General features: G+C 43.7%; 1 protein-coding gene across 1 annotated transcript in view; it reads left to right on the forward strand.

Annotated features, from left to right (window-relative positions):
• itgbl1 (integrin, beta-like 1) overlaps positions 1-26,857 on the forward strand; it is a 182,334-nt gene that overhangs the window by 80,663 nt on the left and 74,814 nt on the right. The window contains exons 3-7 of the mRNA XM_073028825.1: positions 11,102-11,248; positions 14,149-14,271; positions 17,056-17,196; positions 19,231-19,371; positions 21,898-22,044. Of these exons, the coding sequence (XP_072884926.1) occupies positions 11,102-11,248; positions 14,149-14,271; positions 17,056-17,196; positions 19,231-19,371; positions 21,898-22,044 (699 nt within the window). The remainder of the gene's footprint in view (positions 1-11,101; positions 11,249-14,148; positions 14,272-17,055; positions 17,197-19,230; positions 19,372-21,897; positions 22,045-26,857) is intronic.

Consider the following 26,857-nt stretch of genomic DNA (forward strand, 5'->3'; position numbering starts at 1 on the left):
CCTCATGTCGTGGGATGGATGTAAGATTTAAATAAATTCAAATTCATGGCTTCCTCTACTGCCACCATGAGGCCACTCTCAGGTTGGCGGAACATCACCTTGTATTCCGTCTGGGTATCCTCCAACCTGACGGCATGAACATCGATTTCTCCCCACTCTGCCTTCCCTGTTCTTCAATTCCCCACTCTGGCCCCTGTCTCACTGCTTCTCTTCTCCTCACCTGCCAATCATCTCCCCCAGGGGCCCTTCCTCCTTCCCGCTCTCCACTCTCCTCTCCTATCAGATCCCTTTTTCTTCAGTCAGGTTCCAAGTCTGATCTACATTTCAGGTACCAAGACTGAACACAAAGTATGCTTATAATTACCTTTCAAAATGTTACTAACATCTGTCATCTGAGACAGAGTACTGTTTATGACTTTGATAAAGAGGAATGGGTGGCTGATCTTGTTGGAGAATTGATTGGGGCTCCCTAATAATGTTTACTATAGACACCTTTGCAAGGCTATTGATAATGTTCCACACGAGAGAGTGCAGGTAAAAATTAAAAGCACATAATTATGGATACTGGGTTGAGAAGATTCAAACAGCAAGGGCTGCATAAAGGGACCATGTCTAATTGACAAGGAGCGATACTGCAGTGCTAATCCAAGGCCCGATGATGGGCTCCGAGCTTCTCATCAAATACATTGGTGCTGGAACAGATGGTTGTATATCTAAGCCTGCAAACGATTCCCAGTTGGCCCACAGGTGAGAAGAAAGCCAGACTTTGAAAGACTGAGTCAGGGACACAACTGTGACACATGCAGTGCTGCAGAGGAGTGGGGGTGGGTGGGGGTGGTGGAGTGCTGTGGGGTCCTCAGATTGGTTCTTTAACTTGGGCCTCTGTTTGATCGATAAAGATCGTGATGGTCTACATTAAAGAAGAGTAATTTAAAGAATTATTAAAAGGGAGATCCACTTATTCCTCATAGCTTGGTTTGCCCATTCTCCATGTGCTCTCTTCAGCTGTTGTAGATGCCTTTCACATCCCAGAGAGGTGCATTTTGGTGCATTAAGTGGCTGATGTAACTTGCCCTTGGTTTGAAGATATGACCCACCAAGTCTGTGCTGGTTGTCAGTACGATTGCACTTCCCGCACTTATAACCTTGTCTCTTATTCTCTGTCACATACCACTTGATCTTCTCACCACCAACCTCTTCACCGGCAATGGCAAGTTAACCAGAATGTAGAAATGTACAAACACAGTGACACAGCACAGAAATGGGCCTTTCAGCTCAACCCATCCATGCTGTTCCAGCCCAAGAATTTGTCTGCTCTTAAAACTGTGACAGTCATAGAGAGACAAGACAGCAATAGTGTACTTCCCCTGATAGGGGTGTCTAAATCTAGAGGCTTCAGGTGAAAGAAAGGAGGTTTAAAGGGGGAAAAATCACATAGAATGTAGTTGAGATTTGGAATGAGCTGCCACAGGAGGTGATGGAGGTAAAAATAATAACAACATTTAAGAGGCATCTGGGCAGGTACTCAAATGAACAAGATGTAGAGGGATGTGAAATTAATGCAGGCAAGTAGGATTGGTGTATATAGGTATAATGGTCAGCCTAAACTTGGTGAGCTGAATGTCTTGTTTCTATAATGTACCCTACATCTCTAAGACTGTAATGAAATATGGTAAATATGGTTAGTGCATTGGGGAAATTACTTCTTTTGAAAGAAGAAGATAGAGTCCTGCTTCAGGCTGAAGCAAACACTGCTGGAAATCGGAAATGTTCATGCAAAATAGGTAAATGTGACTGAGAAGAGCTAAACCGTCAGCCTCCCTTTTCCGCCGTGGCTCGGCACGATCTGTGTGCAGCTCCAGCAACCTCTGCTTTTAGCTTCTGATTTCTCACATTTGCAATTTTTCCCCATTAATCTCACTTACTTGAACAGGCAGTCTCTGACACTTCTGGCATCACTCCAGAGAGAACTGGGGCTCTACATTTGCTATGCGAGAGACAGTCAGTTGATATTTGCTTACAGAATACTCGGGCTGTTAATTATGTCATACAGCAGTTAGAATAATGGAATATTACTGAGCCCTGCACATTTTGTGACATTTCTTACACTATTTAATTTTTAAAGATTATTATGAAATCGGTTTGCATTAAAATTATTGCCGTAGCTTTACATTTAATTCATTCCTAACAATGCATCTGTTTAAGATTTGCACGTCATAATCACAGTGCAACTAATCTTTATTGTCAGACTTAATGATGCATCAAATATTGCTTTTTGAAAAAGAGTCTTCTGAGCCTGTTCATTACTTTGTGATTATTACTTGAAATTTCCCAGCAAAAGGCGAAGTATTTTAATTGCTCTTGTGCTATTGGTTAAAAATACTAAAACCAAATGATTCTGTTACGTGATCGGGCAGATGTTGGAAAAGAAGCAGGGAATGGTTGGTTTAAATGCCAACTCAAGCAGACAAACATACAGCATGGGCAGTCTTTCGTGGCTTGTGATTTATTGTTGTCGCGTATAACCAAGAAACAGTGAAAAGCTTTTGTTTGCGTGCCATCCGGATGGATTATTGTGTTCATCCGTCTCTGTGTGTGGTGAATGTGCGGAATTCATTGCCACAGACGGCTGTGGAGGCCAAGTCATTGGGGATATTTAAGATGGAGGTTGATAAATTCCTCGTTTGTAAGGGTATCAAATGTTATGGGGAGCTGGCAGGAGATCAGGGTTGATAAGGACAATAAATCAACCATGGTGCAATGACAGGGCAGACTCGATGGGCTGAATGGCCTGGTTCTGCCTCAATGTCTTATGGTTATTATAAGTTTACCAATTTCGAAAAAATGAAACCAAATTCAGAATATAGTTTTACAGTTACAGAGGAAGTGTAAAATGCAACAGTGATGACAAGGTTAGATTGGGAGATCGGGAATTAATCTTGAAGAAGGCAAGAGATCCATTTGCGAGTCTGATAACAGTGTCCTTGAGCCTGGTGGTTCATGCTCTCTGGCTTTTGTATCTCCTTGACAGGCGAGAGAGGAAGAGACAATGATCACTATGCTGGCTGTTTTTCCAAGGTGGCAGGAGGTGTAGATGGAGGCACTGGAGAAGAGGCTGGTTTGTGTCACAGACTGGGCTATGTTCACAGCTCTCTGCATTTTCCTGCAGTTGTGAACAGTTGCCATTCCAAGCTGTGAAGCATCCAGATTAGATCCGTTCTATGGTTTATCAATAAAAATTGCTGAGCTTCATGGGGGATCTGGCAAATTTCCCTTTGCCTTTGGCAGAAGTTTGACCCCACCTAGAGTGACTGGCATCTGCATCCATCCTCAATCCAGATCCCACAGGTTAATGATGGATGTGAGAGGGTTCAGATGTGATGCAAGGAGGCGCCTGCAAACAACGTGACCAAGGGCCACGTCCTGCAGACTGTCACAAAACTACTGCTTTTACTTCTTCTTCTTTCAAATGTGATTCTACTATGATGCACCATCAATAACTCTAGGAGACTGGAAGTGAACGATAGGCTTTTATTAGCAGCGAAAAGGGAGCATGTCATCTCGAAGACTGAGGGAGGAGCAGTGCCCCAATCACCTTTATACCGGGGTCTGTGGGAGGAGCCACAGGAGCAGTCAGCAGGGGGCGTGGTTCCTGGGGACTGAGGGCCGGGCTTAGGCCCCAATCGCCTTTATACAGGGGTCTGTGGGAAGAGCCACAGGAGCAGTCAACAGAGGGGCGTGTCCAGACAGGTATACATAGCTTACCACATACTACTAAGATGTGTGTGATTGGACCCTGTGATTTACATTTTGATGACGTGTTTTTGGGCCAATTGAGTGATCAGGCGCTTTGCTGTCTCCGAGAGAGTTCAGTGAAGTTTGGAAGTGGAGTGCGTGGCCTAGAGGCCTGGAAGCCTGGAGGCCATGATCAACTCTATTGCTTCTCTCTGACTGAGGTCTCGAGCGAGGTTGAAGTCGACAAAGACAAGAGCGGAGAATGGCCGGGTGTTTGGTGCGGTCTGACTGCATTTGATTGGTCTTCCTCTCCCCCTCACTAGCTGTGGTGGAACGTTCAGGAGTCTTGGGCTCCACGTCACAAGGATTGATCGGCAAGGCCGTGGGGGACGTGTTTGCATGTTGGATTCTGGTTACTCCGAGTTAAACTGAATACTGGCTTGATGTCTCATATTCTATCTGTTGTTTTCTTGCTTTTTGCCATTTGTGAAATTTGTTCTTTTCTTGCGCGTTGGGTTTTTGGTGTTTTCTTGAATGGGTTCCATGGTGCTTTTTTTATTGTCTGACTGCCTGCAGTAGCATAAATCTCAGAGTTGTATTCTGTAAACATACTTTGATAATAAAGGTACTTTGAATCTTTGCACCCCTTTGAGTGCGTAATTTTTAAGGGGCATCTAACTGATGCGTGTCAGTCGATTAAAGGGGTGATTTGGGTTGAGAGAGAGATACAAGAGAGAGACAGTGTTTTCTCTGATGCTGGGAGGCCCTCAGGATGATGTCAGGAAGTTCTACTTCATACACAGGGCAGAGCCGTTGTGAACCCCCCTCTTTTGCATACTGCTGTACCTGGAACATTTCAGAATGGAGAAGGATGTTTCTTTGATGGTTATGGGAAGCGAGGGGAACAGAATCAAGAGTATTTGGGGATGGGTAACAAATGCAGACTGAGCAGTGATACCCAGGTCAATGAGTCACTGAGGACGGAGGCCAGATGCTGGCCCTGCGCAGTCTCATTGGGTGCTGGAGTGCACTGCGTGGTAAAAACACTCCCTTTGCAAAGGACGAGAATGTGGTCTGATCAGTTGTCCCTCAGAGGGTGGACCCTCACCCCTCAAGGTGGAGCAGCTACTCCAGAGAGTTCAGAACTACAACTGGTGCTGATGCTGCAGTGCTGGGCACGGGCTGCTGTGCAGGAGGTGGTGAATCTCAGGAGCAGGGCCCAGCTGAGGGCCAGGCCGCGTCCACAAGTGCATGGGAACAATCCGAGGGCCAGGATTTTGTGGAAGAGCAGGATGCAGTAGTTCCCCTGGGTGTCGGACTGTAAAGCCTAGGTCATAGAACATCGAACAGCACAGTACAGCAACCTTCGTCCTGCCACAACTACGCTGGATACAGTTAAGTCCCTTCAGCCTGTACGTGATCCATATCCAGCAACGCTCTGCATGTTCACGTCTACCTAATTGCCTCTCAAATATCAATTGTGTACACCACCATCTCTTGAAGCACATTCGAGACACCTACCACTCTGTGTAAAACACTTCCCTATCTTGCATATCTCCTTTAAATTTACTCCCTTCTCCTGTTAAATGCATGTCCTCTAGCATTAGATGTTCCTACCCTGGGAAAAGATTCTGACTGTCTGTAATGTCTGTGACTCACAAAATTTGATAAACTTCTATCAGAGACCTCGGCCTTGACCCTGCCTTGTGTAGCTGGATCATGGACTTCCTGTCAGATCGCCAGCAGGTGGTAAGAGTGGGCTCCTTCACCTCCATCCCTCTGACTCTCAATACAGGAGCCCCTCAAGGCTGCGTCCTAAGCCCCCTCCTTTACTCCCTGTATACCCATGACTGTGTCACCACCCACAGCTCCAATCTGCTAATTATATTTGCTGACGGCACTACACTGATTGGCCTAATCTCAAACAATAGCGAGGTGGCCTACAGGGAAGAAGTCATCTCTCTGACACAGTGGTGTCAAGAAAACAACCTCTCCCTCAACGTAGCAAAAACAAAGGAGCTGGTTGTGGATTACAGGAAGAATGAAGATGGGCTAACCCCTTTTGACATCAATGGATCTGGGGTTGAGAGGGTGAACCACTTTAAGTTCCTCAGCATTCATATCACCGAGGACCTCACATGGTCTGTACACACCAGCTGTGTGGTGAAAAAGGCACAACAGCTCCTCTTTCACCTCAGACAGTCGAGGAAATATGGTATGGGCCCCCAAATCCTAAGAACTTTTTACAGGGGCACAATTGAGAGCATCCTGACTGGCTGCATCACTGCCTGGTATGGGAACTGTACCTCCCTTAATCGCAGGACTCTGCAGAGAGTGGTGCGGACAGCCCAGCACATCGGTAGATGTGAACTTCCCATGATTCAGGACATTTACAAGGACGGATGTGTAAGAAGGGCCCATAGGATCATTGGGGACCCAAGTCACCCTAACCGCAATCTATTCCAGCTGCTAACATCAGGGAAGCAGTACCGCAGCATAAAAGCCAGGACCAATAGGCTCCGGGACAGCTTCTTCCACCAGGCCATCAGACTGATGAACTCACACTGATTTTGAGTGTACTCTATGTTACATTGATTGTTCTATTTATTACAAATTACTATGGTTGCACATTGCACATTTAGATGGAGACGTAATGTAAAGATTTTTACTCCTCATGTATGTGAAAGATGTAAGAAATAAAGTCAATTCAATTCAATCTCTCCTTAGCCTCTGCCACGCTTGAGAAATCAATACAAGTTTGTCCAACATTTCATTATACCGTAGAACATACCGCCTAATCCAGGCAGCATGCTGTTAAACCTCCTTCTTGTAATGGGGCAACCAGACCTGCACACAATGGCCAATATGGATCCATTACTCACCACTGAAGCAGGTGATCAGACCTGTTGAGCATCCATCTCTGGCAATAGTGAAAACACAAATTATAGTGGTTTCCTGGGTTAGCATGCCCTTATGTCCATCAATAAGGACCCCACCGTATGCCTCAAGTGCTTTTCTCATTGCTGCCAACAGGCAGAAGATACAAGAACCTGAAGACCCAAGCCTCAGAGTTCAATAACAGCTTCTCCCCTACTGCCATCTGGTTCTTGAATGCATGTGATAAACCTTCACACTACTTCAGACTATATTTTACACATCTTACACGGATGTCCTTATAATTAATTTTGTTTATTTTGTTGCATAAGTTATGTATAATTTACATTAAGTGACCATATAATAAGGTACACTAGTATACCTGCTTGTTAATGAAAATATAAAATTGGCCAATCATGTCTCAGCAACTCAGTGCATAAAGCATGCAGACATGGTCAAGAGATTCAGTTGCTGTTCAGACCAAACATCAGAATGAGGAAGAAATGTGATCTAAGTGACGTTGGTTGTGGAATGATTGTTGGTGCCAGATGGGGTGGTCTGAGTATCCCAAAAACTGCTGATCTCCTGGGATTTTCACGCATAACGGTCTCTAGAGTTTACAGAGAATGGTGTAATAAACAAAGACCATCCAGTGAGCAGCAGTCTGTGGGTGAGAGAGGTCAGAGGAGAATGGTCAGCCTGATTCAAGCTGACATGAAGGTGACAGTAACTTAAATCACCATATGTTACAACAGCAGTGATCAGAAGACATCGAATGCGCAACACATCGAAACTTGAAGTGGGCGAGTTACAGCAGAGAAGACCACGGACGTACACTCAGTGGCCCCTATGTTATGTACAGGAGCTGGCTAATAAAGCGGCCAGTGAGTGCATGTTAGTGTGCATTTATTTAATTTATGTTTGATGTGTTTGTAATGTGCTGTGCTGCTGCTGCTGCAAAAAAGCTGATTTTGTGGCATTTATTGCTCATGGCAATAAATTTGAACCTGAACTTGATTTATAGAAATCTGACTTTATGAAATTCTCCCAACCATTTTAAAGCATTTCAGGCTTGCAGTAATAATAATAACAGTGTAAGTAAAGCTGAAGCAATTAATTCAAGTAAGAAAATTATTTTCTAAAGATATAAGCATGAACTTTGGATTAGATAAATTCAGAACATCAAACATAAAGAAAGGTGCAATAGAGCTAGTAGAATATAAAACAGATCAGCAGGATGCAATATAACTGAAGGATGAATATGAAACATATGAGTATCTGGGATCTGAACAAACAAAGAAAATAGATCCTCGTGCGATAAAGGGAAAACTTTAGATAGAATTTACTTCAAGGCTTAAGAAAATCTGCCAAGCAGAGCTCAATAGTAAAAATATAACAAAAGCAATAAACATTTTTGCTTTACCCATATTAACATATTCTTCTAGCATAATATATTGGTCCGAAACTGAGCTGGAAACTTTATAATGAAAAATAATTTACACGATAGGTCAAACCTCTGTCATATCTCGGTTATTTTTTATCTCTGCGTTCCTTTAGGAGTTCAGGAATGAGCAAGGAACTTCAATCCATTGATTCTTCACAATCATTTATTTTAAGGTTTAAACAAAGATGCAGAACATTTGAAACTGAGTGAGGAGCTGAGAAGCAAAGCAGAGATTCACTAGGTTCAATAAAAGGATGGCCCCTTTGAAAAATCTGTCTCCTTTATAATCCAGATAAGAAATTCCTTAGATAAGAATAAACCAATCTATGGTTGCACAATCATTGCACGTGGGTTATGTGTTAATACTTAGCCAATGAATGGAAAAGGTATATATAACTGCTATACTGCCTCCTGCCAGTAAGCAGAGACGAACTGCCACATACTGTGAAAAATCGTATGAGCTTGTTAAAGACACAAATTGTTAAAAATGCAAATTATGTCAGTCAGAAAGAAACTATGATTTTAGTCTTGCATTAATTCAACTAATAATCTTATGCAAGGTATTTAAAAAATCAATTCCAACACTTCAAAGGATATATTTTCATCAACAAAAGCCGGACTCAGCACTCCACCCAAGCATATGGCATTCTGATAAGAAGTACACATCACTAAACTTAAATGAAATCACAAAACAGAAACATGAAGAAATTAGAAGAAAAAGGAAACTGATGGAAGAGCATGACCCTCCATGGAAGACATGCCCGCGATCTAAGCAGACTAGATGCCGGCAAGGAAACATCAAGCCCCTATCTCAGAGCTGGAGGCCTTCGCCCAGAAACAGAGGAGTTCCTTATGACAATACAGGACCAGGTGGTTAATGCAAAAAGATTCAAACATACATAACAAAAGACCCAACAAATCCAAGATGGTAAATGCAGAAAATGCCCAGAGCAACCAGAAAGAATCCAACTCATTATGTGATCCTGCAGCAATTTAACTCAATCTGATTACTTACACAGGCACAGTCAAGTGGCACACACCATTCACCAAAATCTGCTTTTAACATGCAAACTCATAGAAGATGCCATACCATACTATAAATGCAAGCCTGATCTAGTTTGAGAGGCTGAGTCCTACAGATTATATTATAACTGACCCAGCATTACAGATAGAGCAATCCATAATAACCATCTGGAGATAATATTACAGGATAAACAAGCAAGAATAACTTTCTTAATAGATACAGCGATCCAAACACACATAACATACAGAAATCAATAAATGAAAAACACCAGAAATATACCAAATTAAAAGAGGAAATTGAAAAAACTATGGAAGCTGAACGGGGTATATATTGTCCCAACAGTAATATCTACAGCTGGTATCACGTCAAAGTCACTACACCACAGCATTAAACAATTAGGCCTACACAGCAATATTTATGTAAACCTCCAGAAAGTTATGATACAATAGTCCAAAAGTTCCTAGCAATTGAGAAATGAGTGTGGCTGGCTATGCTCGTACCTCAAGCTTGAGCTGAGAGAGAAAAAAAACAAAACATTTCATGGTAGTTATTAATGACTGGATGTGGTGTATATTCCATCAGTTTAATTATTGCTAATGTTGGCGTGTAATGAGAGAATTTTGGAACATGTATGTAGAGCAATACTCTGTGGGTACCTATAGAAATAGACATTTCTGACTCACAAAGAAGTCAACTTATAGACTCAGGATTAGTTCTCTTATTTCACCCGGGACTGCCTGTGCTTCTAAACCTGTAAGGCCTTCTGGAATCTCCTGAGATTGGCAGTTATTAAAGAATTACAAGGCTTTAGAAAATAGTGTAGATTCTTTTTTTCTAAACAGGGAGAAAATCAAAAAATCCAAGGTGCAAATGAACTTGGGAGTCCTTGTGCAGGACTCCTAAAGATTAACTTGCAGGTTGAGTTGGTGGTGAGGACTGCAATTTGCAATGTTACCACTCACTTCGAAAGGACGGGAATACGATGCCGAAGCTTTATAACACACGAGTGAGGTCTCACTTGGAGTATTGTCAGCAGTTTTGGGTCCCTTATATAAAAAAAGGTGTGCTGACATTGGAGAGGAGATTATTGAGAATAATTCTGGGAATGAAAGGGTTATCGTATGAGGTGTGTTTGATGGAATCTAGAAAAATGAGGGGATATCTCATTGAAACCTATTGAATGTTGAAAGACCTAGATAGAGTGGATGTGGAGAGATGTTTCCTATAGTGTGGGAATCTAGCACCAGAGGGCACAGCCTCAGAATAGAGGGGCAGCAATTTAGAACAGTGATGAGGAGGAATTTCTCTTCTAGAGGGTGATGAATCTGTGAAAATTCGTTGCCACAGGTGGCTATGGACGTCAAGTCATTGAGTGTAGTTAACGTGGAGGTTGGTGTTTCTTGATTAGTCAGGACATGAAATGTTATGGGGAGAAGGCAGGAGAAAGGGGTTGAGAGGGAAAATGGATCACCCATGATGAAATGGCCGAGCAGACTAATTCCCAGCTCTTTACTTCATCCCTCCCCCTTCAGGTTTGACCTATCACCTTGTGTTTCTCTCCCCCCACCACCTTTTAAATCTACTCCTCATCTTTTTTTTTCCAGTTCTGCCGAAGGGCCTTGGCCTGAAATGGCGACTGTACTTTTTTCCGTAGATGCTGCCTGGCCTGCTGAGTTCCTCCAGCATTTTGTGCGTGTTACTTGGATTTCCAACATCTTTCTCTTGTTTGAGACTAATTCTGCTCCTATGTCTTATGGTCTTATGGACCTATGGTCTTTTATTTCTTTTGGTGGGTCAGACTTTACCACAAAATGATGACTACCATGAAGTTAATATCCTCTTTATTATCAGGAAGATGCGTGTCTCATTTACTCTTAACAATGAAAAGATATTTTAGAACATAGTAATGACATCCTTCCACATGTCTCTGATCCATGAAATTTATTTCTTTTTTGTGATTGTAAGTGTTTTGTCTTTCATGATCCTGAGAAACGTTGAACATCACCTTGTTTCTCTTGTGCTAGGTCATGGAAAATGCAACTGTGGAAAATGCAAGTGTGACGACGGCTGGCTGGGTGACGCATGCCACTATCCCAAAACATGCAGCATTCCGAAGACAAAGAGCAATGAAATGTGCCGAAGTGCGGATGGGCTGATATGTTCCCATGCAGGTGTGGACAGTGTCTTTATTCTTATGTGCTTCATCCTGCCTTTCTTCACATGAAAGAATAAATTCATCTGGTGAAGTGTCCCAGACCTGAAAAGTTAACTGAAAATATCAAAACAAAATTGCAGATGCTGGGCATCTGAAATAAAAACAAAAAATAGCTGGCAATACTCAGCAGCCTGAGCAGGATCTGTTGTAAGGGAAGCCAAGTTTTCTGGAAGAAAATGAAATCTGAAACGTTATTAACTCTTGTCTTTCTTCCCTCAGGTGCTGCCTGGCCTGCTGGGTGTTTCAGATTTCCAAAAGTAGTTTTTTGTGATTTGCATCAAAATGATCTGATGGCTTTAAAACAAATCAGTTCTCTCTCTACAAAATGCTGCATTTACACGTGAGAGATATTATATTTAAATCATTTTGCAACAATCATCCATATGAAAAGCAGGTTTTCCCTTGAACAATTCTGTAAACAGACATGTAGACCTTGACCCTATGTATGAACCAATGTGAGCAAAATTCCAGGTCACAACACACAATGTTTGCCTTGCAACCAATCAGTGACGAGACTTCCTCCCTGCATCACAATTGATTTCCATAATGATGACCAATCAGCTGATTGATAAGTATAAAAAGGCCAAGCATTTGGAGGACACCACAATTAATAATGCACTGATGGTGTCTTCTTTTATGGTGACAAAACATTTGCAAGTAAATTACCAATACCAGAGAACAACGCAACCCAACCATCAACCACCCCAGCTACACATTTTCTGAATTATTTCCAGCAGTGGAATTTATGAAATAAATATAGATAGACAGGCAAAGACCTACAAACAACCAATGTGCAAAAGAAGTCAAACTGTGTAAATAAAAAATTAAGTTGTAATGATTCCTTAAAAGTGAATCTGTAGCTCATAGGGTCAGTTCAGAGTAGTGGTGAATGAAATTATCCATGCCAGTTCAGGAGCCTGGCCATTGTAGGATGATAGCTGGCCCTGAATCTAGTGGTGTTCATTTAAGGCTTCAGTACTTGCTGATGGTAGTAGTGAGAAGAGGGAAAGGCCTGGATGCTGGGAGTCTTTGATGATGGATGCTGCTTTCTTGTGTCAACGCTCCATGTAAATACACTCAATGGAAATTTCCAGCAGAATACCTGCTCCTCAGAGATTCTGTCAAGCATGCTTTCTGTCATACTTGCTTCCAGTACTCTACACACCTTGGTACATCAGATGTTGGACTAATAGCACCTTCTCTGATGAATAATCTATACTCGGATGGAAATCTTTGTGTCTCTTACAGGTTTCTTTTCCAGGACAATTCACCTCTTGCAGCACTCCACTATTGTAGCTTTCAAGAGTGTGCAGAAGGCATTTACCAGGATGCGGCCTGGATTAGAGAACGTCTCTCATGAGGATAGATTGAGCGAGCTAAGGTTTTTCTCTTTGGATTGAAGGAGGATGAGAGGTGACTTGGTGGAAGTGTACAAGATGATAAGAGGCCTAAATAGAGTGGACAGCCAGAGACGTTTCTCAGGATGGAAATGGCTAATATGAGGGGATGTAATTTTAAGGTTATTGGAGTATAGGAGGGATATTAGAGACAGTTTTTTTTACACAGGGTGTGGTGGGTGGGTGGTATGAAATGCCAGGGGTGGTGGTAGAGGCAGATACATCAGGGATGTTTAAGAGACTCTTAAGTGGGCACATGGATGAAAATAAATGAAGGGCTCGGAAGGAGGGAAGGGTTATATTGATCTTAGAATAGGTTAAAGTGTCAACGCAATATCGTGGGCCAAGGGGCCTGTACTATTCTATGTTCTATGAATTTTAGAAAGAGGATAACTAGCCCTTCGCATTTCTGAGACGGTTAAGATTTTAACAATGTTTCTGCTTAGGCTTCAGCCACACTATTTGACACCAATAACTGAGCCAGGAATTGCAGAACTTTATTTTCAGTCATGAAGATTTAATGTACATTCTAATGAAAAACATAACATTTCAGCAAACAGTCAAGGCCAGACTGATCATAGGCTCTGACCTTTGCTTGTTCTTTCAGCAACATTGTTCAGTGGACTTGAGCTTGAATTTAAGCTGATGAAATGTCAAGGGAAAGAAACCAACAGTTTTCATCCATATTTTGTTGACATTTTTAACTTTTTACTGCATGTGGACATTCCTGACAAGTCTAGTAGTTTTTGCCCACTTATTGTTACCCTGAGGCTGTTAAGGATTTATTCTCTTGAACCACTGCAGTCCACCTGGTGGAGGTTCTTTCTTGATGCTGTTCAGAAGGAATTCCAGGGATTCAGGATGGTGGACATTTACCAAGCGGGTCAGTGTGGGATTTGGAAGATGGTTGCAGGTTGTGGTGTTTCCAAACACTTTGCAGTGTGGAGAATGAAGCAGTCATTTTATGCACAGAAACCTCCTAGAAATGCTGACGAATTGCTGATCATATTCTGTTTAAATGTGCCTGTTGATGTTTCAAGGATGGCCCCAGTCACACAGAGAACATCCCAATTGTTGTTTGAATCAGTTGCGTGGGATTGAAGCCATGCAATGAGCGGTTATTCAGGCCAGTGTTTCTGCTGCATACCCCCTCCATCTCCTACATCAAGACCTCCCTCTAATCCAGATTCTCCTTAAACCCATCCCCATCCTCCCCCAGCTCTTAGTCTGAAAAGGTTTGCTTTGTTGTCTAGGTGTGAGTTGGAGTCAGTGACAAAACAACAGATAATTTTTTACAGCTTTGAGACGACCCAGAGAGGAGGCCCTATTGGGAGTGTGCACTGGGGTTCAAAATTGCTATTTTTAAAATATAATTAAACAAATTGTGTTTGATTTAACAATCTATTTTGTGAGAGGCAATGGAACTTAATGCAACAATTATGCTGCTGACATTTTATAGGCATTTGTCACTGTGGGTCCTGCATCTGCAATAATTCTGGGAATGACAGGTTCATTCATGGGAAGTTTTGTGAATGCAATGATGAAGACTGCATTGACGATGAGACTGGTGTGATTTGTGGAGGTACGTACCAATATCTGTCTACTTTAAAGTTCACAGTATTGAAATTGAAACCTCAGAAATGTTATCTGTTGAAACTTTCCAATGAGATGCTCTTAAACTTCAGAATCAGAATCAGGTTTATTATCACTGACTTCTAAGCCATGAAATTTGTTGCTTTGTGGCAGCAGTACAAGGACTTAAAATCACTATAGATTAAAAATAAATAGAGCAAAAAAAAAGGAATAACAAAGTCGTGTTCACAACAGCATAGACTATTCAGAAATATGATAGTGGAGGGGAAGACACTGTCCCTGTGGGTCTCCAGGCTCCTGTACCACCGGTAAGACCTGATGATGAGGGTCCTTGGTGATGGATTGTGCCTTCTTGAAAGCAATAGTTAAGTTATCGAGTGAATAGTCGGCATTGGAGACCTATTAATATGGACATATGAGTTTGATTCCCAGCAGGGAAGTTGGGGAATTTAAACTTAAGTATTTAAACATTGGGAATTAAAAATATTTTAAAAAGCATAAGGAATAGGAGCAGGAGTAGGCCATCTGGCCTGTTCTGCCTGCTCCGCCATTCAATAAGATCATGGCTGATCTGACCACGGACTCATCTCCACCTACCTGCCTTTTCCCCATAGCTCTTAATTCCCCTACTATGCAAAAATCTGTCCAACCGTGTCTTAAATATATTTACTGAGATAGCCTCCACTGTTTCATTGAGCAGAGAATTCTACAGATTCACCACCCTCTGGGAAAAGCAGTTCCTCCTCATCACCATCCTAAATTTACTCCCCCAAATCCTGGGACTATGTCCACTAGTGCTACCAGTGGAAACAACTTTCCTGCCTCTATCTTATCTATCTCTTTCATAATTTTATATGTTTCTATAAGATCTCCTCTCATTTTTCTGAATTCCAGCGAGTACAGTCCCAGGCGACTCAATCTCTCCTCATAGTCTAACCCCCTCATTTAGACAGCTAGGACACACGTCCACGGTCGACCCCGACCACTGGAGGGATTCAAAGTTGAAGCTGTCACTGTAAGTGCCAACATTTATTACCCATCCACAATTACTCCTGAGCTGAGGAGGATATGAGTTGACATTGTTGGGTCTTGGTCACCAGGTAAGGATGCGGCATTTCCTTCCCCGGAGGATACTGGTGAATCAAATGCAGAACACAAAGTACTGGAGGAACTCAGTAGGTCAGGCAGCATCTATGGAGAGAAATGGACAGGTGACTTTTCAGCCCATGACCCTTCATCTGGACTCATTAGTCTGTGAATCAGATGGGTTTCTACAACAGTCAAGAGATCTTATAATTACTGCAAAACTGAAGCAGCTTTTAAAAAACGTTTTAAATTCCCAATTTGTTTAAATATTTAAGTTTAAATTCCCCAGTTCCCTTCTTGGGAATCAAACTCAGATCTCTGTATTAATGAGTCTCCAATGCTGACTATTTACTCAGTAACTTAGCCATTGCTTTGAAGAAGGCAGGATGCAGGCCAGGACAGTATGATGTGGAGAACAAGCTGTTGTCCATGCACCAGAATCCCCCTCTCCATGCAGCTGATGAATCCAGAGGAATGGCAGAGACCGATACAGTTTGGCACCACCAGCGTTGCAGGAGTTACCAGTTGGTGTTGAACTCAGTGTAGGCCTGCCTTAGGGACTCCAGCTCTGGACTTTTTTGGGGGGATTATTCCTGAAGCCTGCCCCATGTGTGGGTACAGCTGCAAGGCGGCGGAGGTTTGAGATCACAATTTCCCTTCTCCTGGATGAGCTGCCAACCACAGCTGCCCCAAGAGAAGTTTCAAGGCACCAATAACCCATCTTTGCCCCTTCTCCTGTCAGTAGAAATGGTTCCACTGGGCTTAGTATGTGAAGGCCAGGAGTTGGACTTGGTTGTCGGAGGCTATTTGAGTTGCACACCATTTAATAGGTAGTGGGAGCTTATCCCCATTACCACCCCCGGCTATGACAACCTTAAGGAAGCAACATCCTCAACTAAGCCTGTAAAAGTCAAGAGGCACCTACATTGGTGAACATAAGTTGAAATGGGTTCTTTCCCTGAAAGCAAGTTTTTGTTAACATGTTCCACAGCACAATTGTATTAATATCTTCTACTGCTCAAATCCCGATTGATTTTTCCTGACCTTCCAAAGACAACAAATGTCTTTGTGTAGTTTCAAAACATTACTTGGTTTTGATTAAATGTTTGCCAGTGTTTTTGAACTTCCTGCCCTTTGCAGAGTTTCTCCCGATGTTCAGGACTCAACGTGCAGGCACTAAGACTGATGAACCAGGGTCTCATTCATTCTCAGAGTCATAAAGTTAGAGACGTATGGTGCAGATACAGTCCACTCTTGTTTCACAGTGAAATAAGTTTAAAAACTCCTGAATGCATACAGGGTAAATTAATAATCAACTGAACTTGTTAATGCCAGTCCAGAATACAAAGCCAGCATTGACTCCAATTCATTCCACACAACACCTAACCAGGTACCCCACTGGGCAGGTTCAGGGAGCTTAAGACTGAACCAGAATTCATCTTTTAACCACTTTAACCTTTGCTGTGCCAATATTAGTGTGTGTCAGACATTTGTTGACATTGAATACCCAGGTTAAAATTAGTTTATATGCTTAAGAAGCAACTGGGTGTCTACTGAATCGCCGGTGAGCCGCTAACAAAGAAAATTGCCAAAAATTAATCGACTGTTTGTAAAGATGAAACAAATTGCTGAAATACTCTCAAATTGCGATTTCATTGCTTTTACCCTGTATTTCTTGTGGTTTAAGGCCATGGAGCGTGTTACTGTGGTAACTGCTACTGCATGCCTGGTTGGCATGGCGATAAATGTGAATACGAGTGTGACATTACACCGTGGGAGAGCAGGAAGAAATGTACATCACCAGGTGGTCAGATCTGCAGCAACCGAGGTCTGTCTTTCGAAACATTTCAAGTGCAAAATATGCATATTGTAAATATCGGAAAGTAGTGCAAATGCCGTCACCATTTCCGCAGTGAATAGTGTGCTTACGCACGGTGAAGTCCCTCCCAGTGAGGCAAAGCCTTGCGCTTTCCTTGTAGCTCCTGAAGACTTGTTACTACTGAACTGGAAGACATTGGAAGGATATGTTGGAGACTGCAAGCTGTTATTTACTGATTTGTTTCTGCTTTTCATTAAGAATGAGGGGCTGCAGGCAAAAGAAAGGGAACAGAGAAAGTGGAGAGTGAGAAATGAGTGTAAAGAGAGAGAGAGAGAGAGAGAGAGAGAGAGAGAGAGAGAGAGAGAGAGAGAGAGAGAGAGAGAGAGAGAGAGAAAGAGCAAGGGGCAAGTGGGTGGGAAGAGAGTGAGGGATAAAGGGAAAGAGACCGAGGGAGAGGGAAGGGAGAGAGTGGGGAGAAAGAAAGGTAGAGGGAGAGAGGTAAAAGATGTAGAAACATGGAAAACCTACAGCACCTTATCCCACAATGCTGTGCCGAACATGCACTTACTTTAGAAATTACCAAGGGTTACCCATAGCCCTCTATTTTTCTAAGCTCCATGTACCTCTTAAAAGACCTTATTGTATCCGCCTCCACCACCGTTGCCAACAGCCCATTCCACGCATTCAACACTCTCTGAGTAAAAGACTTACCCCGACATCTCCTCTGTACCTACTCCCCAGCACCTTAAACCTGTGCCCTCTCATGCTAGCCATTTCAGCCCTGGGAAAAAGCCTCTGACTATCCACATGATCAATGCCTCTCATCATCATATACACCTAGGAGAGAGAAATAAAGGGAATAGCAAATGGAGATAGGAAAGAAAGACAAAGTGTGAGGGAGATTTAGAGGGAGGGACAAAGAGGAGGGAGAGATGAGGAATAGACTGATGGAGAGAAGGACAAAGAAATAGAGAAAGAGAAAGAGAGAGGAGAGAGAGAAAAAGGGAGAAGGAACAAGAGAGTGAGGGGGAAGAGAGAGAAAGAGAGAGGAGAGACAGTGAAACAGAGAGAACAGAACTGGAGGGGGTGGAGAGGTAAAGGAGGAGGAGAGACCATGGCAGAGTAAGAGAAAGAATGAAAGAAAAACCAGAAGAGAGACAGGGACAAAGAGTCACATCAGTAGCCATTCTCCTGACTTCCCCAGTTGATGGATTTGATGCTGAGAGACCCCACCATAGTACAACTGAGACTTGTGGTTGATAGGTACGCCGAGATAAGGATACACTGTAAGGGTGGTCCAGGTTCTACCTAATCCCACCAGCCGCCTCCTTATCTCCATGTACTTATCAACGTGTGTGTGTGTGTGTGTGTGTGTGTGTCTGAGTGTGTGTGTGTGTGTGTGAGAGAGAGAGAGATTCCCTGGGGAGAGCTCCTGGGAGTCAGGGGACCAGTGGTTCTTGATGCCTGACTTTCCCTGATGAAAACCAATCAAGGGCAAAGTGTGTGCTGAGTGGGTTTAATTTCAGTCTGATGCAGTGTTGCAGGAGGGCATCACCATGATCTGTCCCTCGGGAAGAGAAGGGGACAACATGGTCCAGTCCTTCCATCTTGCAGGCCAGTGTATGAGTTATAGAGTCACACTGAGTACTTAAGTTGTAGACACACAGATGAATGAAGACAAACCATTTGCTGCCAGGGTTATGGAAATAAAAGTTTCTCCAAATTATTTTCTTCAAGGATCTGTTTTACAATGAGATGATTTCCTAGCAGTTTTAACTTATGACCAACCAATGCCTCCTCAGAGGTCGTGGCTGTGATAGCAGGGCCAGAAAAGGAATTTTCTCTTTGTAACTACAAAGTAAATATAATTCAAAAGCCAACTGTGAATCCAATAAAGTTGAGTTTATTGTCATGTGCTAAGTACATGTGTACAATGAAAAACTTAGTTACAGCAGCATTCACACGAAAAACAAATTGAACACAATATTATGGCCATGCTTCAATACAAGACAATGACCCACTGCTTGGACCTTTTTTCCTCAGGCAACTGTATCTGTGGTGAATGTGTGTGCTACGACCTGGATCCCAGTGGGGAGTATGGCGATATTCACGGGGAGACATGTGAATGTGATGAGAGAGACTGCCTCAAGGTTTACGACAGATACTCTGATGGCTTCTGTTCAGGTATGGAACCTGCACTTCCCGGCAACCTTTCATCACATGGGATTACACAGGACATACGGCACACACAAAAAATGCCCACGGGACTCAGCAGGTCAAGCAGCATCTGTGGAAATGAATGAACAGTTGACATTTTGGGCTGAGACCTTTCTTCAGGACTGAGAAGGAAGGGAGGAAGGGAAGGAGGCTAGCTCGAAGGTGATAGGTGAAGCCAGGAGGGTGAGAATATTCAAGGGCTGGAGAAGAAGGAACTGGGGGCAGTCTTCCATTCTGTGCTAGTTCACCCTACCATTAAAGGCATCTTTAATTCATTCACCCTAACTCCTCGCTGTTGGAGGACATTCTAAATTCTCACTGGTCTCTAGGCAAGGAAGTTTCTACTGAATTCCCTGTTGACCACCTTACAATGGTGATTTCTTCCCCACCAGTGGAACATTCCCTCAGCATCCTCCACATCCAAGCCTTCAGTCAGTTTAAAAGTACCCATCAGGTTTTTCTGTCACTTTCTTTTGTCAAGTGACAAGAGACCCAGTCTGTTCATCCTTTCCTGGTGGGTATCCCCTCATGTTTCTAGCCTCTACCCCCTCTCCAGTGGTCTGCTATCCTCTATAACAACCAGCCCTCCAGCTCTACTCAGTACAGGTTTAGCAGAGTTATTGTTCTTTTCCCACAGACGTAAACCCCAATCCACGGTACAATGTTTAGTGGTTTGGTTTACTTGTTGCCAAATTCCCTCATCATGCGTGCGCACACCTTCCCAGTAATTAGTGATATATCCTTTCTTCCAGTTACAGTGTGGAACTTCACATTTGTCATTTGACGACAGCGTTTTGCTGTGCCAAGTCTCTCTGTCATTTTGTTCTTGCTGTCTGCTGTCCTTCTCCAGAGCAAGGGGCAGTATGTTTGAAACTGGAGCCCAGCCGTTCAGCCGCAAAGTCAGGAAGCTCCCATCCACCACACACACACACACACACACACACACACACACACACACACACACACACACACACACACACACACACACACACACACACACACACACACACACACACACACACACACACACACACACACAGTCCCCACCCCCTTTATACATACATAGATCCACATTCGCACAAACAGACACACATATGAGATGGAGGGAGTCTGGAATTCTCTTAAGAGTGGGAAAATCAACTGGAAACATCGAATGCTTTGATCGGTTAGCGGATAGAGGGTGGTAGAACCAGATCAATTGAAGATTGTTGTTGTTATTCCGCTCCATACCTCGTGGCACAACTTTGCCATTTCTTCAGGATTTGGCGGCCTTTTACAAGCCCGAGTTGCTATCTCGATGCTCAGCCCCACACGGACAGAAAGTGTGCAAGGAGCTGGCCGGAATTGAACACAGGACCACTTGCCTTGATGTCCAGGGTGGATGCCACAACACTACCGGCTGCGTTACATTGCAAATTAGAGGTGATTTAATTGAATGGTGGGACAGGCATAGAAGGGCTGAATGGTCTCCTCAGCTCTGTGCTTCTTCCAGTTACATCTGTCAGATACCCTGTTTGCCCTGAAGTGAGAAGCTTGCAGCAATGCTGCAGGTGGGTTGCATCAGATAAGCAGCCATCACATGGAAAACGTAAATTAAACATAAGTATTTACAATAAAGAGCAGAATTAGAACAAAACAGAGCCATGCAGCATGGAAACAGGCCCTTTGGCCCAGGTCTGGGCAACAAAACTACTGCAGGTGCCCACTGGGGGCACAGAGCAGGGAAGGGGCAACACTAGCAAGGGGGGGGGGGAAGGGTCCAACAAGGCAACTGGCTGCCCTTTAATCCATTGTCTGCCTCAGAGCAAATATGAGAGTCCCGAATTTTACATAGAAATTTGCATTTGTCCATTAGTGTGGAAAGTAGGGTTCAACAAAGTTTCTTGTTTGCACGAAGCTGACAGAGTAAACAGCTTATGTGGACATAGTAAGTACACTGATAAATGCTGTGGTAAGCACAAAAGACTCATGGTGCAGAGATTGTTGTGTGGTCTGGAGTGGTGCAGAAAGAAATACTGAAGTAACAATAATGGAAGAACAGAGGTAACATCCTTGTAAATTTTCTCTTTTCAACCTTTGATTGAAAGACTGCAGAGAAAACTTACGAGGATGTTGCCGGGACTTAAGGACCTGAGTTATAGGGAAAGGCTGAGTAGGTTAGGACTTTATTCCCTAGGGAGAAGGAGAATGAGGGTAGATTTGATGGAGGTACAGAAAATTATGAGGGATATAGACAGGGTAAATGCAAGCAGGCTTTACCACTGAGATTGGGTGAGACTAGAGCTAGAGGTAATGGTGTTAAGGGTGAAAGGTAAAATATTTAAAGGCAACATGGAGGGGTGTGGAGGGCAGGTTAATGAGAGTAGGCAGAAATACAGTTCAGCAGGGATTTGATGTCTGTTTCTATATTGTAGTTCTCTACGAGTCAGTGACTCTATGAGGTGGCGTTAAGATACAATGAATGCTCTTTGGTCTTTCCTCTTTCCACTAAAGGCCACGGACAATGCAACTGTGGAAGGTGTAACTGCAAGGAGGGCTGGACTGGCCAAACATGTGACCATCCCGTCTCCTGCCCCCTCTCTCCTGAGGAAAGCACAAAAAAATGCCGAGGGAAGTCTACGTTGCCCTGCTCAGGCAGAGGTAGGTGACTGCTCTTTTAGTTTGCTTATGCAGTGAATTTTTACCAAATGTTAGACTTACCCAGTTCACTGATTCAGCTCCAGCTGGTACTTTGTTCAACTTCAAGACCATCCTTTGGGAAATCTGTCAGGGAAAGGTCTGGATCAAGTTTACTGGGCCAGTTGTGAATGAGTTCCAAGGGGAGACTGGGGAGATGCAATTGTTCTCCCTCAGATGGAAATGGTTAACGAGAGATTCAATGACAGTGTTCAAACTTTCAAACTGTTCTGACGGAGTGAACTAAGCAAAACTGTGTCCTGGAGTAGGGGCCATGGGGAACTTCTGTTTAATTATGGCAAGAGAGGGGAGGTTTAAAGGAGATGTGCAGGGCAAGTTTTTTACACCAAAAATGGTGCATTACTGCCCATTATGCAGCTGGCATTTAGGGCAGCAATGAAGGTCCTCCATCTCTGGTGGTGTTCAGGGCTTCCTTCATCGTGTCAGTAGCTTCCTCTCAGTTTTCACTATTGTCAGTCATACAAGTCCCGGGAGGAGACTCAGGAATACTGTCACACGCAGGTATAGGAGGATTCTTCAATGCTGTTTCTGTAACAGTTTTGTTTTGCCAATTAGGGTTGTTAGCCTTGAGCTGAATTCCTGAACCTGGGGGACTGGTGGACCACTCTTAGTCTGGCCTCTGCTCTTTGAGCTGTTTGGCGTGGGCGACCCTACCAAGAGCCAAAGCATAAAGCCCTGACTCCGGCCAACTTAGCTCTCTGGGTCATTGAGGCACGCAAGCCTCCAATTCACGACAAGGTTGTGGTCCTCTTGGAGGACCAAGAGTGATGGATGCTGGGTATAGGCTGCCGGGGCGGTGGTGGATGCAGATACATTAGTGGTGTTTGAGAAGCGGTTACACAGACATGTGAGTATGCCAGGAATGGTGGGACATGGATCATATAGAGGCAGGAATGATTTAGTTTGATTTGACATCATGTTCGACACAAGCGTGATGGGCCAAAGGGCCTGTACCTGTGCTGTACTGTTCTATATTTGATGATCAGAAGGCAGAGTGAAGGGGGTCAACAGAAGAACCAGAGAGGCGAGGAGGAGAGATGGTTTTGCAGTCATGTTTGTGATCTGGAATATGAAAGGTGATTGGAAAAAAGATTCATTGAGAACATTCTAAAACCAAATAGGATGAATAATCAAAAGGGATAAAGGTGCAGAGATGAGGGGAAAGGGGTGAGGGGTCAGCGGGATAGACTGGAGAATTTTTCCAAGAGCAGTACAGACTTGAATGTCCTCTTACCCTGCTGTAGTGTTTTCTGATTCCCAACCTGTCTGGCACTGCTCTGGAAAAAGCATTGAAAGATTAGCCCCAGAGCTGGAACAAACGGTTTGCCAGAGTCAGTGTTCCCTGAGGAGTTCTCATCCACCAGTGCCAAAGCAAATATGTGGAAATCAAACATTTGCCCACTTTGTTTTGTTAAATTGCTCTGCTCGCTGTTCAGGAAGCAGCCCGTCATTATGTTTGGCAATATCTGGGTGAATTGGAAGCCTTGACAAGTGAGTAATTATCGAGCCAAGTATCTCAGAGAGAGAAGAGAGTGAGAAAGAGAGCGAGGTGGGGTGGGGGGTGGAGAGAGGGCAGTCTGCATGCTGGCAGAAATGGCAATCTCTAGGCAGTAAGTTTACTTCAAGAATCTGACAGCATTAAGGTGCGTGTGAGAGACATATTTTCACCCTGGTCTGGTTTGTATCTGCTACCCAAACACTTCCTGGTGTGACATACACAAAATGCTGGAAGATCTCAATATGTCAAGCAGTGTCTATGAAAGAGAATAAAGAGTCAAGATCCTGATGAAGAATCTCAGACCGAAACATTGGCTTATTATTCCCCTCCATAGAGGCAGCCTGACCCATTGAGTTCCTCCAGCATCCGACCGTTGTCTTCAGGTGGCTGGATCCCAGGCTCTGGAATTCTCTCCTTAATCCTCACACATTCCTTCCCTCCTTTCTTATATCAAATACTGAGAAGCGATTTGCAGATAATGAGTGTATATTCTCAGAGGATGAGCACTATCATTATAGTTGCATGTACAAGTCACAAAGTCATTAAAAATTACAACACAGAAACAGGCTCTTTGGCCCATGTAGTGCATGCCAAACCATTTAAACTGCCTATTTCCATCAACCTGCACTGGGATGATGGCCCTCCATATCCCTACAATTGATGTACCTATCCAAACTTCTCTTAAACATTGAAATCGAGCTTGTATGCATCACTTGCACTGGCAGCTCATTCCACACTCTCATGACCCTCTGAAAATAGTTTCCCATTTTATTCCCCTTAAACTTCTAATCTTTTACTCTTAACCCATGATCTCTAGTTGCAGTCCCACCCAGCCTCAGTGGAAAAAGCCTGCTTGTATTTACCCTATCTAAACCACTCATATTTTTGTATACCTCTATCAAATCTCCTCTCAATCTTCTACGTTCCAAGGAATAACCTATTCATCTTTCCCTATAACCCAGTTCCTCCAGACCTGGCAACATCCTTGTAAATTTTTGCTGTACTTTTTCAACCTTATTTACATCTTTCCTATAGGTAGGTGACCAAAACTACACACAGTGCTCCAAATAGGACCTCACCAATGTCTAATACAACTTCAAAATAACATTCCATCTCCTGTACTCAGTACTTTGATTTATGAAGGCTAATGTGTCAAAAGCTTTCTTTATGACCCTGTCAGCCACTTTCAATGAATTATGAACCTGTATTCCCAGATCCCTTTGTTCTATCGCACTCCTCAGTGTCCTACCGCTCACTGTGTAAAACCTACCCTAGTTGGTTGTACCAAAGTACAACACCTCACACTTGTCTGCATTAAATTCCATTTGCCATTTTTCAGCCCATTTTTCCAACTGGTCCTGTTCCCACTGCAAGCAATGATAAACTGCTTTGCTCTCCACAACACCCCTAATCTTCAGACAGACAAACAGACAGTCATACTTTATTGATCCCGAGGGAAATTGGGTTTCGTTACAGTCACACCAACCAAGAATAGTGAAGAAATATAGCAATATAAAACCATAAATAAATAAATAATAATAAGTTAATCATGCCAAGTGGAAATAAGTCCAGGACCAGCCTATTGGCTCAGGGTGTCTGACACTCCGAGGGAGGAGTTGTAAAGTTTGATGGCCACAGGCAGGAATGACTTCCTATGACACTCAGTGTTACATCTTGGTGGAATGAGACTCTGGCTGAACATACTCCTGTGCCTAACCAGTACATTATGGAGTGGATGGGAGTCATTGTCCAAGATGACATGCAACTTGGACAGCATCCTTTTTTCAGACACCACCGTCAGAGAGTCCAGTTCCACCCCCACAACATCACTGGCCTTACGGATGAGTTTGTTGATTCTGTTGGTGTCTGCTACCCTCAGCCTGCTGCCCCAGCACACAACAGCAAACATGATAGCACTGGCCACCACAGCCTCATAGAACATCCTCAGCATCGTCTTCAGTCTCCTCAGGAAATAGAGTCGGCTCTGACCCTTCTTGTAGACAGCCTCAGTGTTCTTCGACCAGTCCAGTTAAGTGTCCATTCGTATCCCCAGGTTTTTGTAATGCTCCACCATGTCCACACTGACCCCTTGGATGGAAACAGGGGTCACCGGTGCCTTAGCCCTCCTCAGGTCCACCAACAGCTCCTTAGTCTTTTTCACATTAAGCTGCAGACACCACCGTCAGAGAGTCCAGTACTCAGCCTCATCTCCCTTGCTGATGCATCCAACTATGGCAGAGTCATCAGAAAACTTCTGAAGATGGCAAGACTCTGTGTTGCAGTTGAAGTCCGAGGTGTAGATGGTGAAGAGAAAGGGAGACAGAACAGTCCCCTGTGGAGCCCCAGTGCTGCTGACCACTCTGTCTGACACACAGTGTTGCAAGCGCAGGTACTGTGGTCTGCCAGTCAGGTAATCAATAATCCACGACACCAGGGAAGCATCTTAGTGTCATCCGCAACTTTACTGATCCAGTTAACCACTTTATCACATCATTGATATAGATGACAAACAGCAACAGACCCAGCACGGATCACTGCAGCACACCACTGGTCACGGGCCTCCAGTCGGAGATGCAACCATCTACTACCACTCTCTGGCTTGTCCCACAAGACCAACATCTAATCCAATTTACTATCTCATCTTAATTGCGAGTGACTGAATCTTCTTGACCAACTTCCCATGTGGGATCTTGTCAAATGCCTCGCTAAAGTCCATGTAGCCAACATCCACAGCCTTCCCTTCATCAACCTTCCTGGTAATTTCCTCGAAAAACTCTGTAAGATTGGTCAGGCACAACCTACCACACATGAAGCCATGTTGGGTATGTCAAGAAGCCATACAAGGATGGCCGTTACACTGAAAACGAGAGTTTGCGATTGCACTGCCAATTTGAGTCAAACAGGAGCATGAAGCATTCTGTGGCCACACTATGTCGGTGACTGTAGGTTGGGTGTGAGACTACATGGGTGGGGGTCAGGGCAGGAAGGGTGGTGGGTGCAGAGATCAGGAGAGGTGGAATGACCTTTCCATATCAAGAGACATTCAAGTTCGTATGTAGTTTGTCAGTATTTGATGACATGCCATATCCTCTGAGAAAGGAGAGATGCTGCTGTCTCTGCTTCCAGTCTGCGTCAACTGCAGGGCCCAGAATTGAACCAGAAGATCCAAGAGGGTCTAGAAGGAGCAAAGGGTGGAGAGAGGAGGAGGGAATTAGGATAGTTCCAAAATTCAGGCCGAGGCAGCTGTAGGTGATGGAG

Source organism: Hemitrygon akajei, chromosome 2 (genome assembly GCF_048418815.1).
Source record: "Hemitrygon akajei chromosome 2, sHemAka1.3, whole genome shotgun sequence".
NCBI classification, from domain to species: Eukaryota; Metazoa; Chordata; class Chondrichthyes; order Myliobatiformes; family Dasyatidae; genus Hemitrygon; species Hemitrygon akajei.